The sequence below is a fragment of the Trachinotus anak genome, unplaced genomic scaffold (genome assembly GCF_046630095.1).
Source record: "Trachinotus anak isolate AG129_WGS33_773 ecotype Australia unplaced genomic scaffold, CSIRO_AGI_Tana_v1 ptg000001l, whole genome shotgun sequence".
NCBI classification, from domain to species: domain Eukaryota; kingdom Metazoa; phylum Chordata; class Actinopteri; order Carangiformes; family Carangidae; genus Trachinotus; species Trachinotus anak.
Window position 1 is genome coordinate 24459372 of NW_027273852.1, and position 17842 is coordinate 24477213.

The 17842-nt window shown below is 42.6% G+C and overlaps 1 protein-coding gene across 4 annotated transcripts; it reads left to right on the forward strand.

The window, feature by feature from the left end:
- The first annotated feature begins 3778 nt into the window (after positions 1-3778).
- On the forward strand, positions 3779-10182 carry LOC139625413 (transmembrane protein 50B-like). Of its 4 annotated transcripts, none has more exons than XM_071485371.1 (7): positions 3779-3908; positions 4791-5032; positions 6351-6460; positions 6641-6708; positions 6936-7028; positions 7869-7926; positions 8127-10182. In XM_071485371.1, the coding sequence occupies exons 2-7, from the start codon at positions 4934-4936 to the stop codon at positions 8170-8172; spliced, it is 474 nt and encodes a 157-aa protein (XP_071341472.1). In that variant the 5' UTR covers positions 3779-3908; positions 4791-4933; the 3' UTR covers positions 8173-10182. The 4 variants fall into 4 exon arrangements, with proteins under 4 accessions (XP_071341472.1, XP_071341482.1, XP_071341490.1 ...); XM_071485381.1 differs by having other exon boundaries at positions 3781-3900; XM_071485389.1 differs by having other exon boundaries at positions 3782-3908; positions 8013-10182.
- The last annotated feature ends 7660 nt before the right edge of the window (positions 10183-17842 follow it).

A 17842-nucleotide genomic window follows, 5' to 3' on the forward strand; every position in this document is an offset into this window, starting at 1 on the left:
ATATAAGTGGTTGCATAAATATTCACCTCCTTCAAGTAAGTATTTAGTAGCTGCACCTTTGGCTGCAATCACAGCACTGAGTCTGTGTGGAGGTCTCGGTTTACTCCATTCTTCTTTGCAAAACTGCTCAAGCGCTGTCTGGTTGCAGGGGGATTGGCATGAACACCCCTTCTCTCTATTGGATTGACATCTGGGCTTTGACTTGGCCACATTCTACGGTGGCTCTGAAGGTCAAAACACAACCTTTCAGAAAAAGAAACATTTCACAAAACAAAATGACATTTTAGATTACGGAAAGGGCGGGACAACACCTATTGTTTGTGATTGGACACAGTCCCTGGCGATAATTGCAGGTCATTTCCTGTTTCTTCTGCCTACTCTCAACAGTGTTTATAAAGAAATTTCAAACTGCGTTTGAAAGTATGGAGGAGGAGACTGAGATTATAGGGGAATATTTTAACAAAGGACATACGTATGATGTAATTCTTAATATGCTGTCAACATATCATGACATTAAAATGACGAGGGAGGCTACTGTTCAACAAGTGATGTTGTTATAAGTGATGTATGTTCCGTCTTATACGGCACTGAAGTTAGCTTCCGATTCGCAGCTCACATAAAATATTCCCCTATAATCTCAGTCTCCTCCTCCATACTTTCAAACGCAGTTTGAAATTTCTTTATAAACACTGTTGAGAGTAGGCAGAAGAAACAGGAAATGACCTGCAATTATCGCCAGGGACTGTGTCCAATCACAAACAATAGGTGTTGTCCCGCCCTTTCTGTAATCTAAAATGTCATTTTGTTTTGTGAAATATTTCGTTTTGTGAATTGTTGTTTTGTTTTGTGAAATGTTATTTTGTTTTCTGAAATGTTGTGTTTTGACCTTCAGGGCCACCGTAACATTCACCTTGTTGTCTTTTTGTTATCATTTCTGTGTAGCTTTCGCTGTATGCTTTTTGGTCACCCTCACAGCATGATGCTGCCACCACCATGTTTCACAGTGGGGATGGTGTGTTTGGTGTCTGCCAAACATAGTGTCTAGTCTGATGGTCACAAAGCTCCATTTCCATTGTTACGCAGATGACACCCAGCTGTACTTATCCATGAAGCCAGGTGAGACTAACCAGGTAGCCAAGCTTCAGGTATGACATAAAAACCTGGATGACCAGTAATTTCTTACTCTTAAATTCAGACAAACTGAAGTTATTGTAATTGGCCCCAAACACCTCAGAGATACACTATGTGATAATATACTGACTCTGGATGACATCACCTTGTCCTCCAGTGCTACAGTCAGAAACCTTGGTGTCATTTTTGACCAGGACTTGTCTTTTACTTGACATATAAAGCAAGTCTCTAGGACAGCCTTCTTCCACCTGCGCAATATTGCAAAAATCAGACCCATTCTGTGTCTAAAGGAAGCTGAAAAGCTAGTTCGTGCATTTGTTACCTCAAGACTGGACTACTGTAACTCTTTATTGTCAGAATGTCCCAAAAATTCAGTAAAAAGCCTCCAACTGATACAGAATGCGGCAGCACGAGTACTGACAGGAACGAGGAAACGAGATCACATCTCTCCTGTGTTAGTGTCTCTGCATTGGCTCCCTGTAAAATCCAGGATAGAATTTAAAATCCTCCTCCTCACCTACAAAGCCATTAATGATCAGGCACCATCGTACCTTGGAGAGCTTATAGTTCCCTATTTTCCCAATAGGACACTTCGCTCTCTAAATGCAGGTCAACTTGTGGTTCCCAGAGTTTGTAAGAGTAGAATGGGGGGCAGAGCCTTCAGCTATCAGGCTCCTCTCCTGTGGAACCAGCTCCCAGTGTGGGTTCGGGAGGCAGACACCCTCTCTACCTCTCTACTCTTTCGCTTGACCACTTTATGGCATTAACTTTGTATTTTTCTCTCCCGTAGTTTGTGCTTCTCCTCTCTCTCCCTCTCTCTGTCCTCATTCTGCAGGTCTCTCTGCCTCTGGAGCAGCAGGATCCAGATCCACCACTACTCATCTTTACTATTAACCACTGTTATCTGTCATTATTATTGATAACACCATCACCTACACAGCTGTTCCTGGCCCCCCCCCCCTCCAAACCCAACCGGTCGAGACAGATCCCCCCCCCCCCCCCCCCCCACCCTGAGCCCGGTTCTGTTGGAGGTTTATTCCTGTAAAAGGGAGTTTTCCCTCCCCCCTGTCACCAAGCGCTGCTCTTTGTGGGAACTGTTGGGTTTATTCTGTAACAAAGTAAGGTCTTGACCTGACCCTGTAAAGTGCCTTGAGATAATGTATATTATGATTTGGCGCTATACAAATAAAATTGAATTGAATTTTGGTCTCATCAAACCAAAGAACTTTCTTCCATTGACCATGGAGTCTCCCATACGCCTTTGGGCGAATTCTAGGTTTAATATGAACTTCCTTAAACAGTGAGTTTCTCTCTGCCACTCTCCCAGGAAAGTTTTTTGCCTTATTTTCTTTATAAATCCAGTTTTCTGCTTTGGTTTCCGGAGCTCTTTCACCAGAGAAGAGCTCATTAACATCAGAGAAACTACTCCAGAGGATTTTTTTCCACCTTTCTCGACTCACCTGTGGGATTATTGGACATTTTGGTCAGAGGTCACTGACCGTTGCTCTCGCAGTGAAACGCCGGAGGAGAGGAAAACGTGCCGGTGCGCCTGCGCGTCTCCGCCGGCGCGGACTCCGCACACCGCTCCCAGGTATCTTTCTCTCCAAGGTGCGTTCACTGCCCAACAAGCTGGATGAACTTCAGCTACTGGTGCAGAGGAACAGAGACTTTTCTTCATCTGCCGTCCTGTGCTTCACGGAGACGTGGCTGTGTGGATCGATTCCGGACTCTGCGCTGGAGCTGGCCGGCTTCCAGCTCTTCAGAGCGGATCGCGACACAGAGCTGTCCAGCAAAACCAAAGGTGGAGGAATCTGCTTTTATGCAAACAGTGGCTGGTGCAAAGACGTGACAGTGATCCTGCAGCACTGTTCTCCTGACCTGGAGACTTTCATCATAAACTGCAGGCCCTTCTACTCCCCCCGTGAGTTCACCTCAATCATCCTGGTCGGTGTTTACATCCCACCACAGGCCACAGCAGATACTGTGTGTGGAGCGGACCAACCCGGACTCCGTAGTTATTGTCCTTGGTGACTTTAACAAAGGTAACCTCAGCCACGAACTGCCCAAATACAGACAGTTTGTTAATTGCCCGACCGGAGAGGGGAACACTCTGGACCACTGTTACCCCACAATCAGTGGTGCTTATCCCGCCGTCCCCCGGGCTGCACTGGGCCACTCTGACCATGTCATGGTCCACCTGATTCCCACATACAGGCAGAAACTAAAACTGTGTAAACCTGTTGTTTACAAGAACCTCCAAGAACCTCCAACTGCACCAATCACCAAAACAAATTCCTTGTATGTGGAAACATACTTGGCAATAAAACTGATTCTGATTCTGATTCTGATTCTGATTCTGAAGCTTTGACTGGTGAAGAACCCAGACAACAGTTGTTGTATGCAGAGTCTTTCCCATCTCAGCTGCTGAAGCTTTTAACTCCTTCAGAGTAGTCAAAGGTGTCTTGGTGGCTTCCCTTACTAGTCTACTTCTTGCATGGTCACTCAGTTTGTGAGGACGTAGTGATGGATTTCACTGAACTCCAGGGGATGCTCAGTGACTCAACAACGATTTTTTTTTTGCTGCCTATAGCTTTAAGAGGAATGAATCCACGGCGGTGACGTCAGGAGCTGGTGGCGGTAATGTTCCATCTCGGTGTTTGCAAACTCATGAAGCATGAAGAAGAAGAAGAAGAAGAAGAAGACGACAATGACGGAGAGGAAGAGGAAGAAGAAGAGGAGCCAGTGGAAACTGAAAGCAGTGACGGACTGGTGAGCAGGTGGGCAGCGGTGACCCTAACGGGCAGAACGTTTCACGGAGGGCTATAACTCTCTGGTGGTGGTTGTTATTTAAACTCGGTCATGGTCATGGTTGATTTGTGCTAGCCGTTAGCCGCCTATAGACGTCCCAGAGAAGCTGCTGCGTCACTCATGTCAGCTGCCGTTAACTTCCTGACATCACAGCTTTGACTCAGCCTGGGAAGGAGTCTCGGTAAATGAGGCTGCTGTGGATGAACTGAAGAGTGTTGTCAGCCTAATGTTGAAGCTACAGCAGCCTCGGTGTGTCTGTTCACTGAGCCGCACTGCTTATGGTGGCTGAACACCGTTTGTTCTCCAAGGCCAACAGTGACAGTTACCTTTCCAACAATTTAGTGACGTCATTAACACCGGCTTCACATGTTGGTAGAAAATCAACCAATGACAATGATTCTACATGTATTTGAAATATTATTATTAGTCTTATTATTAGTCCTATTTCATGTTCTGTAATTTGTTTTTATTGCTATTATAGATATTTTTATTATCATGGGAATGAATGTTGTGTCTCTCTTAATAATAATAATAATAATAATAATAATAATGATGATAATATAAAGAGACGGTCTAGACGTGCTCTGTATGAACAGAGCCTGAGATAACTTCTGTTATGATTTGACACAGTATAAATAAAACTGAATTGAATTGATTTGAACTAGAGCTGATTGTAAGATTGATTTTATGCTGAATACTAAATGAATATGGGATCCTAAAAATTCTGAGCAGGATTACTGTGAATGATTAGCGAAGATTGGCACAGCAGCCCAAAACCCTGATCAAAACCTGACATCATGTCAGAGGTCATCTATGGAAGATAATACTGTACTTCATATATGTGTCTACAGGCAACTTCAACAGAGTCACTTACTTCCTGGAAGACAGCAGGTGAAGCAGGTATTAACGGAGGCGGAGCCAGGAGGGGGACTGATGTACCTGTAAAGACAAGGATCAGGGAAAAAGGAAGTGGCGAATACAGCGTGGGCTGCAAATGGCTGGCTTCCTGGACAACTTCCGCTGGCCAGAGTGTGAATGCTTCGACTGGGGGGAGAGGAGGAACACCTTGGCTTCTGTTGTGGCTGGAGTTCTGGTCAGTGGTCTGCCTGAGAGAGTGGCTGAATGACTCTCATAGACAGAAATGTGAATCTTTCCTGGAGAATTATTAGGGTATGACTGTGTTTGTGCAGGTGAAGGACACGACTGTAAAATCATGATAGGGGGTTTAGGTTCAAGTTTATTTATCATTCCATCTATAGAAATACTGATGACATTAAATATTTCTCTAAGACTAAGGCATGAAAGACTGACACAACATCAGACACATTATAAAATAATCTACACAATAAAACAAGTGCACAGCTGCAATAAAAGAGCTAAGTGTGTTTATGTAATGGGCTGAGTCAGTCTGTGAGAGGGATGAAGGAGTCCTAGATGATGCTGCAGGCCCTTTGTGAACATCTGTCTTTATAGATCTCCTGGATGTAGAGCAGAGGAGGGTAGCTGAGGTGTATGGCTATTTGGTTATGTACCGGAGTGTACCTGTGATGCACATACATGCACGTGCACAGTTAAATTGTAACTTGTTTCAAAGGTTATGTAACCACTGTTACATTAGTCAACTATGACTGACCACATGATCAGATGTTAGACTAGTGTTCATCTGGTTTTAAAGCCGTAAGGTGTTATTAACTCAGATCACATCAGGATATGTCCATTGTCACTCCAGCATGGAGTCATGAGTCAGTGATAGAACACCGCGTCTGTCTATCTGCTGAGCAGCAGCTTCTGGATCTGCTTTCTAAATCATCATCGTCATCATCTTCCCCTTGTTGGTTTGATCATGAGGATCTGTCAGGACTTGTCTTCTCTCAGCTGCAGGGTTTTTTCCAGGACTGGGTGGATCTGCTGTAGCTGCACTGTTTGTCACTAAATTGGCAGAGCTTCATTAGCGGTGCTGAGCTCCAATCAGAGCAGGCGTCCTGCTCTGTGCTCAGCTGATTACTGTAGATATGACTGTCTCAGTTCAGGGACTACATCCTCCAGAGGCCATCCCATTTCAAAGGTTCCTTCGTTTCCTTGGCTGTGACGGATCCAACGGGAGGATCCTTGACAGCCCAACATATCCCAAGATTCATTGCGTGCCACTAATGAATCACTTTCCAGAAAGGGTGGAAGGATATGGCCCCTGAACTGGGACAGAGTGAACTGACCAGAGGCTGGTACTGTAGTGAATAAGACATTATCAAGTTAAACTACTTCACTGTCATGAACACTGCTCATGCCCCCTCCCACCCCCACCCAATCCCCCCCAATTCTCTTTGTTTCTATCCCAACAAAATAAGTCCTATAATGCTGCTGCATGACGTCCTCAGACAGCTCTGACATCAGCTCTGTGCCCTCTTCTCCAGTTCTTCACAGGTTGGTGGATCATGATCGATGCAGCTGTCACGTATTCATTCACAGAGATGCACCACGCCTTCCACACCTGTGGCGTCTTCTCCACTGTGGCATTTTTTATGTAAGTGCTGGACTCTCAGGCTGTAGGTCTGTCCGTCCACCTGTCGGTCCATCCATCTGCCTGTCTGTCCGTCCGTCCATCCGTCCATCTGTCTGTCTTGTTTCTGCAGCCTTCAGGAACAGTTGGTGCAGGTTGAAGCTGGACTGTCCTCTGAGTAACAGACTGTGTCTTTGTTTTTAGGATCAATGCAGTTTCTAATGGCCAGGTGAGAGGAGACATGTATGGAGAGGGCTGCTTCGGTAGGACAGGTGTGTTCTTCTAGTGTGTGTGTGTGTGTGTGTGTGTGTGTGTGTGTTGGTGTGTGTATTAGCATTAGCTAGTCTATTGATGATAAACTATGGTGGTTGAGACAGTGCTGATGCTCTGGTTCACCTGACTCTGTTGCTGGTTCAGTCATCTGTCATCTGTGAGTGTGGTCAGCTGTCAGAGTGGGTGTGGTCCCCTGTCACAGTGATGAGCTCATCTGTTGTTGCAGGCGCTCGTGTCTGGCTCTTCATTGGCTTCATGATGATGTTCGGCTCCCTCATTGCCTCCATCTGGATCCTGTTTGGAGCCTACGTGGTGCCCAGTGAGTCCCTCCACCTGCTCCACCTTCTCCATCCTCCTCCACCTCCACCACCTTCTCCACCCTCCTCCACCACCCTCTCCATTCTCCTCCACCACCCTCTCCATCCTTCTCCACCTCCACCACCTTCTCCATTCTTCTCCACCTCCACCAACTTCTCCATCCTTCTCCCCCTCCTCCTCCTCCTCTCAGGACCACTGATGTGGATCCAGACTCATGGTCCAAAATGACACAGGTTCATTTGCAGGTTAACACCAGACTGCAGTTGATGTTGGTTCCTCCCAGGTCTGCTCAGATTTCTTCTTTCATTCATGTAGTTTAAAAATTAGTTTTAGTGCCTGTGTAAAAAAGAATTATCAAATAAAACAAAAAACATGGGCAGAGGTTTGTGGGTATAGCTGGACTTGTACTAAAAAAATGAATCCCTGTGATGTGGTTCGCTTCCTTTGTGTTGGACCTCATCACTGATTCACAGTGTGCGACAGACAGTGAGCAGGTGAACATGTTGTCTTCATCAGACACCTGGAGGAAACACGTCAGCTGCAGCTGAGCCCAGACTGCAGAGGTCTGAACCGAGCTTTGGGTTTGGTTCCCAGACCAGGATCAGTGGTGTTTTTCACCTTCATACCTTCATAACCAGAGCAGACTGTGGCCTCTGTCATTGGCTGCAGTTGACTCAGGGCCTAGTGGTGGCTACAAAGACTAGTTCAGCTGGTCTTGGGTTGGTTGTTACTGCTGGTAGTCTCTTCAGTGGTTGATAGTACCACTGGTATATTTAATGATAGCACAGTGTGAAACCCCCAATCACTGCTGTTATTGACTGAGTTCTTTTTCTGCTGTCAGAGAACGACGTGGCTCCGGGGCTTGCTGTGTTCTTTCAGAACGCCTTCATCTTTTTTAGGTGAGTACAACATGAAGCTGCACTTAGGGGATGAAGGTGACTTTAGGGTAAATTGAAAGCTCAGTTGCAACACCTTCGTGTCCCAGCAGTGGGCCCCGGCCCCCAGGTTGGGAACCACTGCTCTAGAGATCGATTGAAGCTCTGACTCTGATGTACTGAAGCTGTGGAGGTGATGCAGTTTCCCTTCTCTCTCTCTGCAGCACTCTGATCTACAAGTTCGGCCGGACCGAAGATTTGTGGGGCTAGAGTTTCTCACACACTCACACACTCACACACAGATTTTGTGGACTGGCTCTGATCACTCATCCTGATGTAAACCTCGTTGTCACTGGTTTAGATTCAGATTTTTGGTTCGTTCATGTTCTTTAGAAAATGTGGATCAGTTTCAGTGAGGGAGCAGCTGTTTGCTGTAGTGAACTGAGGGTTCATTCAGTTTGACTGTTTCATGTCTTCATGTGTTGAATGTGGTGACAGGTACAGTGTAATGTCCCTGTAGTGCAGTGGTCGGCAACTGGTGGCCTGCGGGCCAAAACTGGCCTGCCGGATTATTTTGATGATCAGATTTTTTTAAATCTTATAATATCAGACTGACAGTCACACATTTAGTTATAACGTCCAAATAGAACACCCCTCCCAAAAGATGATTATTATTCTGTTATCCATGGTGAGCGTGAATGACTGACACACAGTAACATCAGAAGCTGCACTGTAGTCAGTTAGTGCACAGCAGCTGGTGCTGAACAGATCTCCATCAGCAGCAGCAACAGTGACGCACACAATCACTTCCTCTTCAGCCAGTTTGCATACAAAATAAAAGTACATTAACTTCACTTTATTCCAAGCTAATGTGAAATTTTTATTCTGAAAAGTTCTGACAGGAAGTTCCAATGGTTCTGTTGCTTTGTTGACAGACCTCTGAAATAGCCGATATATGATGTGTGATATGAAAAAATCAGTAAATCAGTCAGACATGTAAGATGTGACAATGGGTGGACCATTTTACTTTGACATGTGATCTACTTCAGATGAATCGTACAGATTGCCTCATTAAAAGTTTCCATATTTAGATATTTAATTTATTGTATAATTTAAGTGTTAAGTGGTGGAAGGAATCACAACTTCAAGTCAGTAAATCAGAGCAGAATGTAGATCATTATTGAGATCATGGACTGTGAATCTACCCAAACAGATTGTTGTGTGATATTTTTGCCAGATTGCCCGTCTCTATATGTGACTGTGGGCTATGGCAACACATGTCAACAGTAACTTCAGTGAATTCCAGTTACATTTTTATCAATCAATTTTTCAAATTAGCCTTTGATCATGTTCTGGCCTATTATCTAATAGTTTATAAAAAGAATTTGCCCAAGGCCATGCTGACCTTCTGACCCTTGCTGTGCTGTATAAACACATTGTAACGTGGGTGTGGGAACAAACACAGCCATTCTGCTGTGTGTCAGTACAGGCCCTGGATTCTCATGCGTTCAGATGAGCATATGTCTTCAGGGTCAGTTACCTGTTGACAAGGTGAGTGACTCACTTGTCGTTCTGCCTCAGGATGAAGTGTGTGTTTTTTCTCTTGTTTCTACCAGAAAATGTCCTGTAAAATGAGATGTAAGTATTCACCTTCTGTTTAGCCATTTTAAGTATTTAAGAACAGAACTTCTGTCAGTCAGGATTACTGTAATAACAGTGTAAGGACTTTGCTTCCACAGGCTGCATTCAGAAAGTTTTCAGACCTCTTTGATTTTTTCACAGCTTGTTAAAATCAAAAATACATTTCTTACTGAGATCAAACAGCTCATCTTTGAATTTCATGTTCTGTCACCTTAACATCATCAACTTGGTGGTGAGTGAACATGTCTCCTCTCTTACCAAGACCCTGATGTCTCAGTTAGTCCAGGTCCAGGTCTCAAAGAGTCCTGGTTGTCATGTCAGAATGATGGAGGACACTGAGCTCTTGAACCTTCACTTAGCCTAAACACAGTCCTGTCTCTGAGCTCTGCAGCAGCTCCTTCCTCCTCATGGTTCCTGCTCTCAGAGAAAAGTGAAGGGTCTGAGGACTTTCTGAATGAACTGTATAGACGTGCAACATACTGTTTTTTAATCAAGTAAGATCCACTTGCACCACAAAGCTTTGACCCGAGTAAAAGATGGAGAAGGGAAGTGGGATCATCATGTTGCCGACACCTTTTTAGTCATTTTTATGATGTGAAAAATAAAGACAATAAAGTGCTTTATTGGACAAAGTTGGAAGCAGCAGAGTACTGTGTCTGTGTTGGAGTGTGGTCGACCTCTTGTCTGGATGAACGCTGTGGATCCTTTTCTGTCTTACTAACCCATCTATGAAAACCAAACGATGACTGAGCCGCCGCTCTACCTCAGTCCACAGAGTCGATTTCCTATAGTCAAATCAGTTTATTCAAACAGATCCATCATAGCTGCCCCAGCACTATTTCAGCTTCATCCACATTTAACAAATCCTCAGCTAGGTGATTCTCCAGTCACTGCCTTTAGACCACTGCAGAAGAAGAGGTCATTAAAAGATCCTGTCAAAGTTAAACGTCATCTAACACACAAAATATATGATCATGTTTTCAGTTTAATGTGAGGAAGGCTGCAGCCTCCTCATCACTCCTCACAGGTCATCATGTGATGATTGTGTTTCTTAGCTTGAGTCTGTTTCCTCTCAGTTTTTATTCACACATCAACTTTTCCACCTCAGCCAAGTGTGAATCTATTTTTATATTTTGAATGTGCAGTAGATGGAAACACTTCATGTAAGCCAACTACATACAGAATCCATCTTTGGCTGTAAGCTGGTGTCCGTACCCTCGGCCAACAATGGACTGTTACAGACATCAAACCCATTGAATATAATGGAGCCTGTCAACTATCCAGCATTAGCTCTGTATTCTAGCTAGCATGTCCTATCTGTGAAGCTATATTGTTAGCTAACATAACATGACATTAGCTTAGCAGCAAATGTAAACTGATCATTACAAGATAATACAGTCCAGACTGTTAGAATTACAGTTTTTGGCTGGATGGCACAACAGACTGGCTGACTGAGTGATCAAGTTACACCATTGGATGGCTGGCTGTGTATTGGGGATTCCTCATTGGCTGTTGCTCTTTCAAAATGAATTGGCACAAGTCTCTATTAGGAGCATGGACGTATTATAAGAGCTGGACACGGCGCCGCCGCTCAGCCTTGCAGCCATTTTTTCCAGTGGCCACTCGTGGTATTGCAGCGAAAAATCCCCCTGCGGCCCAAAAAGCATTTTCCCATAGAGCGCAATAGTAAAAGAGAGGCCTGTAAAACTTTTAACAGGACACCTCCAGCTGTGCACACAGCCAAATATCAGTCTTTCTCTTCTACATTTTTAAGCCATGGGGTTTTAATCTTTGTAAAAGTTTTTCAAAGCTCAGAAAAAGCCCAGAAAAGTCTTTTTTCTCTGAGTGACGTCACCACTGTGTACGTGCACTCTATCCGCGGTCGGAGAGTTTTCTTCTACACACATCAAGGTTAATTGATTTTGTGATTTTTTTGTCGCATTTATTCGTCACTTTTTACACTTTTTTTTTTTTTAACAATATATTTATTAAAGTTTTACATAGATACACAAAATACCCCAACATACACACTCAAACAACATACCAACGCGAGGTACACTCAATAAAAGCACTTAAGACCATCAGAGTTCATACAGGTGTTAGACAGTGAACTTCAGACTACAACATAAGATTGTGGTCCTGTACAGGGAGCAATTATGCTGTCCCAGATTCACACAGCAAGCCAGACAAATCCTTATACTTAATATACTGGATGTAGCACCCCCATATTTTCTGAAATATTTCTTGCTTATCTGTCAGAGTATATGTAATTTTTTCTAATGGTAAACATAAAGACATTTCTTTAAACCACTGCGCGATACTTGGTTTGCCAATATTTTTCCACGTTAGAGCTATCACTCTTTTCGCTTGTAGTATTCCCATATTTATGAAATTTTTTCCATAGCGATTTATATTATGTCCTATAGGATATAAGCCCAACAGGAAAAATTTGGGTTCCATCACTAGTCTAATCGATAAGATCTCCTGTAATATTACTGTAACCTCTTCCCAAAATTCCTTTATTTTTGGACATGACCATATACAGTGGAACAATGTGCCCCTATCTTCTCCACATCTATTACAGAGGTCAGGAACCTGCATATTAAACTTGTTAAGTTTTTCTGGTGTAATGTACACTCTCATTAGCCAGTTAAATTGCAGCAGTTTCAGACGTGTGTTACCTGTCTGTGTTTGGGCTAACTTACACGCTTTACTCCATTGTTCCACTGTCAATTCCTCCTGTAAATCAGATCTCCATGCATTAAGCTTAGCAGCAGAGGATTCAGGAGAAGATGTCATCAGCAATTTATACATTTCAGAAATCATACCTCTACCAAAAGGGTTTTTAGTTAGAATTTTCTCCAGTGCGGACAACGGAGGACATTGTGCAAAGTCACTCTGATAAGACCTGATAAAACTTCTAAGCTGCAAGTATTTGAAAAAATGTTTTCGTGGGATATTGAATTTAGAGATTAGTTGTTCAAAGCTTAAAAGTCTTCCATCCCTTCCAAAAGTATCTCTCATCAGTCCCAACCCTAAGTCTGCCCATATTTTAAAACCACCGTCCGCTCTACCTTGAGCAAAATAATTGTTGCCCCAGATTGGGCTAAAAATGGAGAAGGGAGATTTTTCTTTCAAATATCTTCGAGTGATATGCAAGATATAAATGATGTTTTTAACTATAGGGTTAAGTGTAATCTTTTTGAGTTTATTATATTTATCTGAGTAGATATACATGGGAAGTGGAAGCCTAAGGGAAAGTGACTCAATACTTCTCCATTTGGGGGGCTTATCTGCAGCATAATAAAACATTATAGTTCTTAATTGGGCTGCCCAATAATACCAGACCATATTAGGGCATTGCAGCCCTCCTGCGTCAAAGGGCAGGTATAGAAGGGATAAGTGACATCTGGGACACTTGTTATTCCATAAAAATTGGTTAAACAGTTTTTTAATTTTAAAGAAAAAGTCTGGTGGAGGTGGCAAGGGAATATTCTAAAACAAATACAGAACCTTAGGGAGAACATTCATTTTTAATATATTAATTCTACCAATCAGTGAAATTTGGAGGCTCGACCATCTTTCCACTGATTTGGATATGTCATTCATAATTGAATTGTAATTATAGTTCACCACATCTTCCAGTTTTGAAGCAATTTGAATTCCTAGATAAGTAAAATGATTTACATTTCTGAAATGACAGGTGTATTGAGGTGGATTCATCCTTTCTTCTGAGTTCAAAAGCATTATGGAGGATTTGGATAGCTGGAATAGATTTTCCCAGATTTTTGAGAAAGAGGATCACATCGTCAGCATAAAGAGCTATTCGATGGTCGAGCCCTCCAATTTTTATACCCGTAATCATAGCGTGTTCTCTTATAGCAATAGCGAGTGGTTCAATTGCAATTATAAATAAAAGGGGGGATAGGGGGCAACCTTGTCTATATCCTCTTCCAATCTCTATTGGTTTTGAGATATTATTATTGGTAATTATTTCTGCATAAGGATTATTATATAGGAGCTTGACCCAGTTACAAAATCCCTCTCCCAGACCAAAGCGACCAAGAAGCTCAAGCAGATAGGGCCATTCTACCCTATCGAAAGCCTTCTCAGCATCTAATGCCAGGAGAGCTGTATCTGATGACCCCCTTTGCTCGTGTAAAATATTTAAAACTCGTCTGACATTATGAAACCCCTGACGCCCAACCATGAACCCATTTTGATCATCCTCGATAATATCTGGCAGAAGGTGCTCCAGTCTCTTTGCTAGAATTTTACAAAGTATCTTTAAATCTGAATTTAAAAGGCTAATTGGCCACAAATTTTCGCATTTATCATTCAATTTTCCTGGTTTGGGCAGAAGTGTGATTAAAGCCCCTCTTAGAGTGGGCGGGAGTATCCCCTTTTGAGCAGATTCAGAAAACATTTCCAAAAGGGGTGCCTTTAATTTGGATGCAAACTTTTTATAAACATCAATAGGCAGACCATCTGGCCCTGCAGCCTTTCCAGATTTCATACTCATTATTGCCTCTGATATTTCTTCCACAGTCAAGTCAGCCCCCAGTCTCAAGGATTCCTCTTCTTCTATTTTAGGAATATTTATATTGTTAAGAAAGGAGAAAAGGTTTGGGTTCAATTTGCCTGGATTTAATTCAGAACTGTATAACCTTTCATAATAGACCTTAAAGGAGTCATTTATTGCAGCAGGGTCAGAGATTATTTCCCCTCTATCATTTTTTAATACAGTAATTGACCTTTCTAATTGGAATTGTTTTATACGCCAAGCCAGAATTTTACCTGCCTTCTCCCCTTGATCAAAAACGGATTGTTTAAGTTTCAATAAGTTAACTGTAGCTTTTGAAGCTGAGATTTCATTGTATTGAGCTCTTAATAACAGCAAAGTCTGGTGTAGCTTGGGACAGGGATTCTTAAAATACGTATCCTCAGTGGCTTTAATTTTTGATTCAAGTAATTTCAGCTTTTGTTTGGCCTTCTTAGACTTTGAGCTTGTGAAGCTGATTATTTGACCTCTGATGAAAGCTTTGAATGCTTCCCATCTAATACATGGGGAAGTTTCAGAAGTATTTAATTCAAAGTAATCAGTAATTTGTTTGTCGAGGTACATCATTAGGTCTTTGTCCTTTAGCCATTTTTGCTGAAATTTCCATTTGGGGGAATCTCGTACCAGCCCTGGATCCATATAAACCAAACTGGTTGGGGCATGGTCTGAGATAAGAACGCTGCCATATTCACAACTTTTCACTTTATAAGATAGACTATCTGAAATTAAAAAGTAGTCTATTCGTGAATATGATTTGTGTATGCTTGAAAAGCAGGAATATGTTGATACCCCAGGGTTCCTGTCCCTCCATATATCCTTAAGATTTAATTCTTTAGCAAATTGAAGAATGGTTTCCCTACTCTGGCTGTGTGATTTGTCCAGATGTGATGATCTATCTATACTAGGGTTGAGAGTACAATTGAAGTCTCTGGCTAAAATAAAGTGGCCACTAAGTGATGACAGGGTACAGAACAAATTATTAAAAAAACATGGTTCATCCTTATTTGAGGCGTAAATATTAACCAAATTTAGAGGTTCTGTATAGAGGGTACCCTGGACAATCAAATACCTTCCCATCCTATCTGTAATTACCTTGTGAACATTAAAGGGGATGGACTTATGTATTAAAGTCATAACCCCTCTCACTTGAGAAGTAAATGGTTCTGAAAATACCTCTCCTCGCCACCTCCTCTTAATCCTTAAGTCCTCTTTTTCAGTAAGGTGTGTCTCTTGGAGAAAAATGATTTTGGATTGCTTATCTTTTAACCTTCCCATCACTTGTTTAACCTTTTTAAGTTTTTGCAACCCTCTACAGTTCCACGATGTCTTAACTTCTAGAACATTGGTCATAGCTGCTCTTTACAGATGGTTTTCTCATACTAATATATAGAAATGTACCTCTAGACAACCGAAACATTACAAATAACACAGATGCTACTAACTGCATCAACTTTTGAACACTAACCCCCTGGCCTAAGAGCCATTTTCCCCTTCTCCCTACTACACACTCCGGTAATGCGAGTGACCAGTCCACAATTACTGAGGATTGGTCCAACGTTATCCAACTTATGTTATCCTAGACTTAAACACTCCCTCCATTGTTAGCTTTAAAAATAACAATAATAAATATTTTGCCAATGTATTAAAATGTATCTATAACTCAGATTGTCCTCCTGATAAACAAAAGGTAAATAAATTCCCCAAAATAAAAATAAATAAAGAAAAGTGATTAAAAAATAAAAAAAAAAGTGGGGGGGGGGCTGTGTCATAGCATATTAATAATATAGTTTATAGTTATAGTTTCATATCTGCAGATTCACCAGTTACCAGATAGCACATTTAGATCCATATAGAGTTCAGAGTTACAGTTACCGTAACATGGTGGAGTCTCTGAACTGAACTAGTGATTACTAGCGACTTTAACCCCCAAATAAATCTGACGAAGGAATGTACAGGTGCTCAGTACAGGTATAGTCCAATGTTCAGTTCACAGTATCCCCAAATATTAGCTGCCAAGTGGGATGTTTGATTATTTAACCAACTCCCTCCATACCAATATTCATCCCGTCTCGGACTCCTCTCGGATCCGCGTAACGAAAGCCTCTGCGTCCTCCGGCTTGCCAAAAGTCAGTGTTTTATCTTTGTAGGTCACCAGGAGCCTGGCGGGGAGAAGCATGCCATATCTTATCCCCATGCTGCGGAGCTGTTGTCTCACGGAGGCGAATTCCTTCTGTTTCTTGTGTAATCCAGCCGCCAAGTCCGGGGAAAATCGGACCAGTTTATCCTCGCTTTTTAACTCTGATCGCTTTCAACACCATTGCTTTATTTCTGTCGCTCAGGAATTTCATGATAAGTGTTCTTGGGGGGGCGTTTGGGTCGTTTCTCGGGCCGATACAATGAGCCCTTTCCAGGAACGGCTTTGACTTCAACAGCGGGATGTGTAGCGTCTCCGGGATCCAGGTTTCCAGAAAGGAGCAAGCATCAGCTCCCTCCACCTTCTCCAGTAGATTCACCAGTCTCATGTTAACCCTCCTGGCCCTTGTTTCCAAGTCCATTACTTTGTCCTCCATGTCCTTGTTTTTCCTTTCAAGACTCTGGACTTTTGCTTGCAGACTGGCAACCATGTCTTCAGCGTCAGAGATGCGTGTCTCGGCAGTTACAATACGCTCCATGCATTCTCCGACCTTGTTTCTCATTCCCTCAATTGCGGCCAAAACTCTGTCAAATCTGTTGGAGAAGTCGGTTTTCAAGTCTTTGATAGCTTCGAGAACCGGAGCGTGACTTGGTTCTTCTTCTTCGGGGCTAATTGACTCTTCAGAGATTGCGCTAGCATTAGCTTTAGCATCTCCACTTTGTTTAGTTGGGCCGAAATCAATTCTGGGTTGTGAGGATTTGCTGCGACCCCTACCCGATTTACTTGGTGCGGTCGACATAAGGAGGTCTTAAGCACGGATACTGTTCGAGTTTAGTGTCAAAAAGTTTACTTTGCGCTGATTGTCTTGGCAAAAGTTTACAGAGGAGGGAAGTGTGCGTCTATCTAGTGCGCCGCCATACCAGAAGTCTCACTTTTTACACTTTTTTCAGGAATGTAATTGTTTTGAATCGATATATTCGCCGCATAACTGGATTCACTAAGACGCCGATATGATTTTTCATAACTTCCTCCGTAACAGTTTCTTCAGGTATTTTAATTTAAGTCATTGAGCTTCTATGTGATAGTTTCTGTGATGTGTGAGCAGCAGTGTCTCATCCTGACTGCAGTTCACCAGCCTGTCATCAGTCACAACCACCGCCTTATTATTTAATAGATTAATGACCTTCACTGTGTCAGTGGGTTAAATGATAACTGACTCCGGCCTGGATGCAGCGTCCTCTGGGTCAGCAGTGGTGGCCTGAGCTGCTGCAGCCCGCTGCCCCTCTCTATCCCTGAGGGGAAGAACCGTCCTGGACGTCCTCATCATCGTCTCTCTAACTCCCCACGTCCTCAGTGTGTGTTCAGTATACAGTAGCTATATGTTCAGTGGCATTCATCATTTAAATTAAATCTTTATAAAAAATAATTGTGATATATTTTTCATTTTCAAATCAAATATCTGTGAAACAGAACAGTGAAAAATAGAAAGAGCAATGACGGGACATAAAGCTTAACTACAGCCCTGCACAGTTCTTTTAAAGACATGCCGTATAAATCTGCTTCTCAATGACAGAAAGTAAACGTAATAACTTTATCTGATGAGT

What these genes read in the sequence shown, in the direction of transcription:
- LOC139625413 (XM_071485371.1), top strand. Translation starts at nt 4,934, where the DNA reads ATGGCTGGCTTCCTGGACAACTTCCGCTGGCCAGAGTGTGAATGCTTC. An exon ending in CTGTTGTGGCTGGAGTTCTG is followed by an intron (nt 5,033 to 6,350) that starts GTCAGTGGTCTG and finishes CCTCTTCTCCAG; the next exon opens with TTCTTCACAGGTTGGTGGAT. An exon ending in AACGCCTTCATCTTTTTTAG is followed by an intron (nt 7,927 to 8,126) that starts GTGAGTACAACA and finishes CTCTCTCTGCAG; the next exon opens with CACTCTGATCTACAAGTTCG.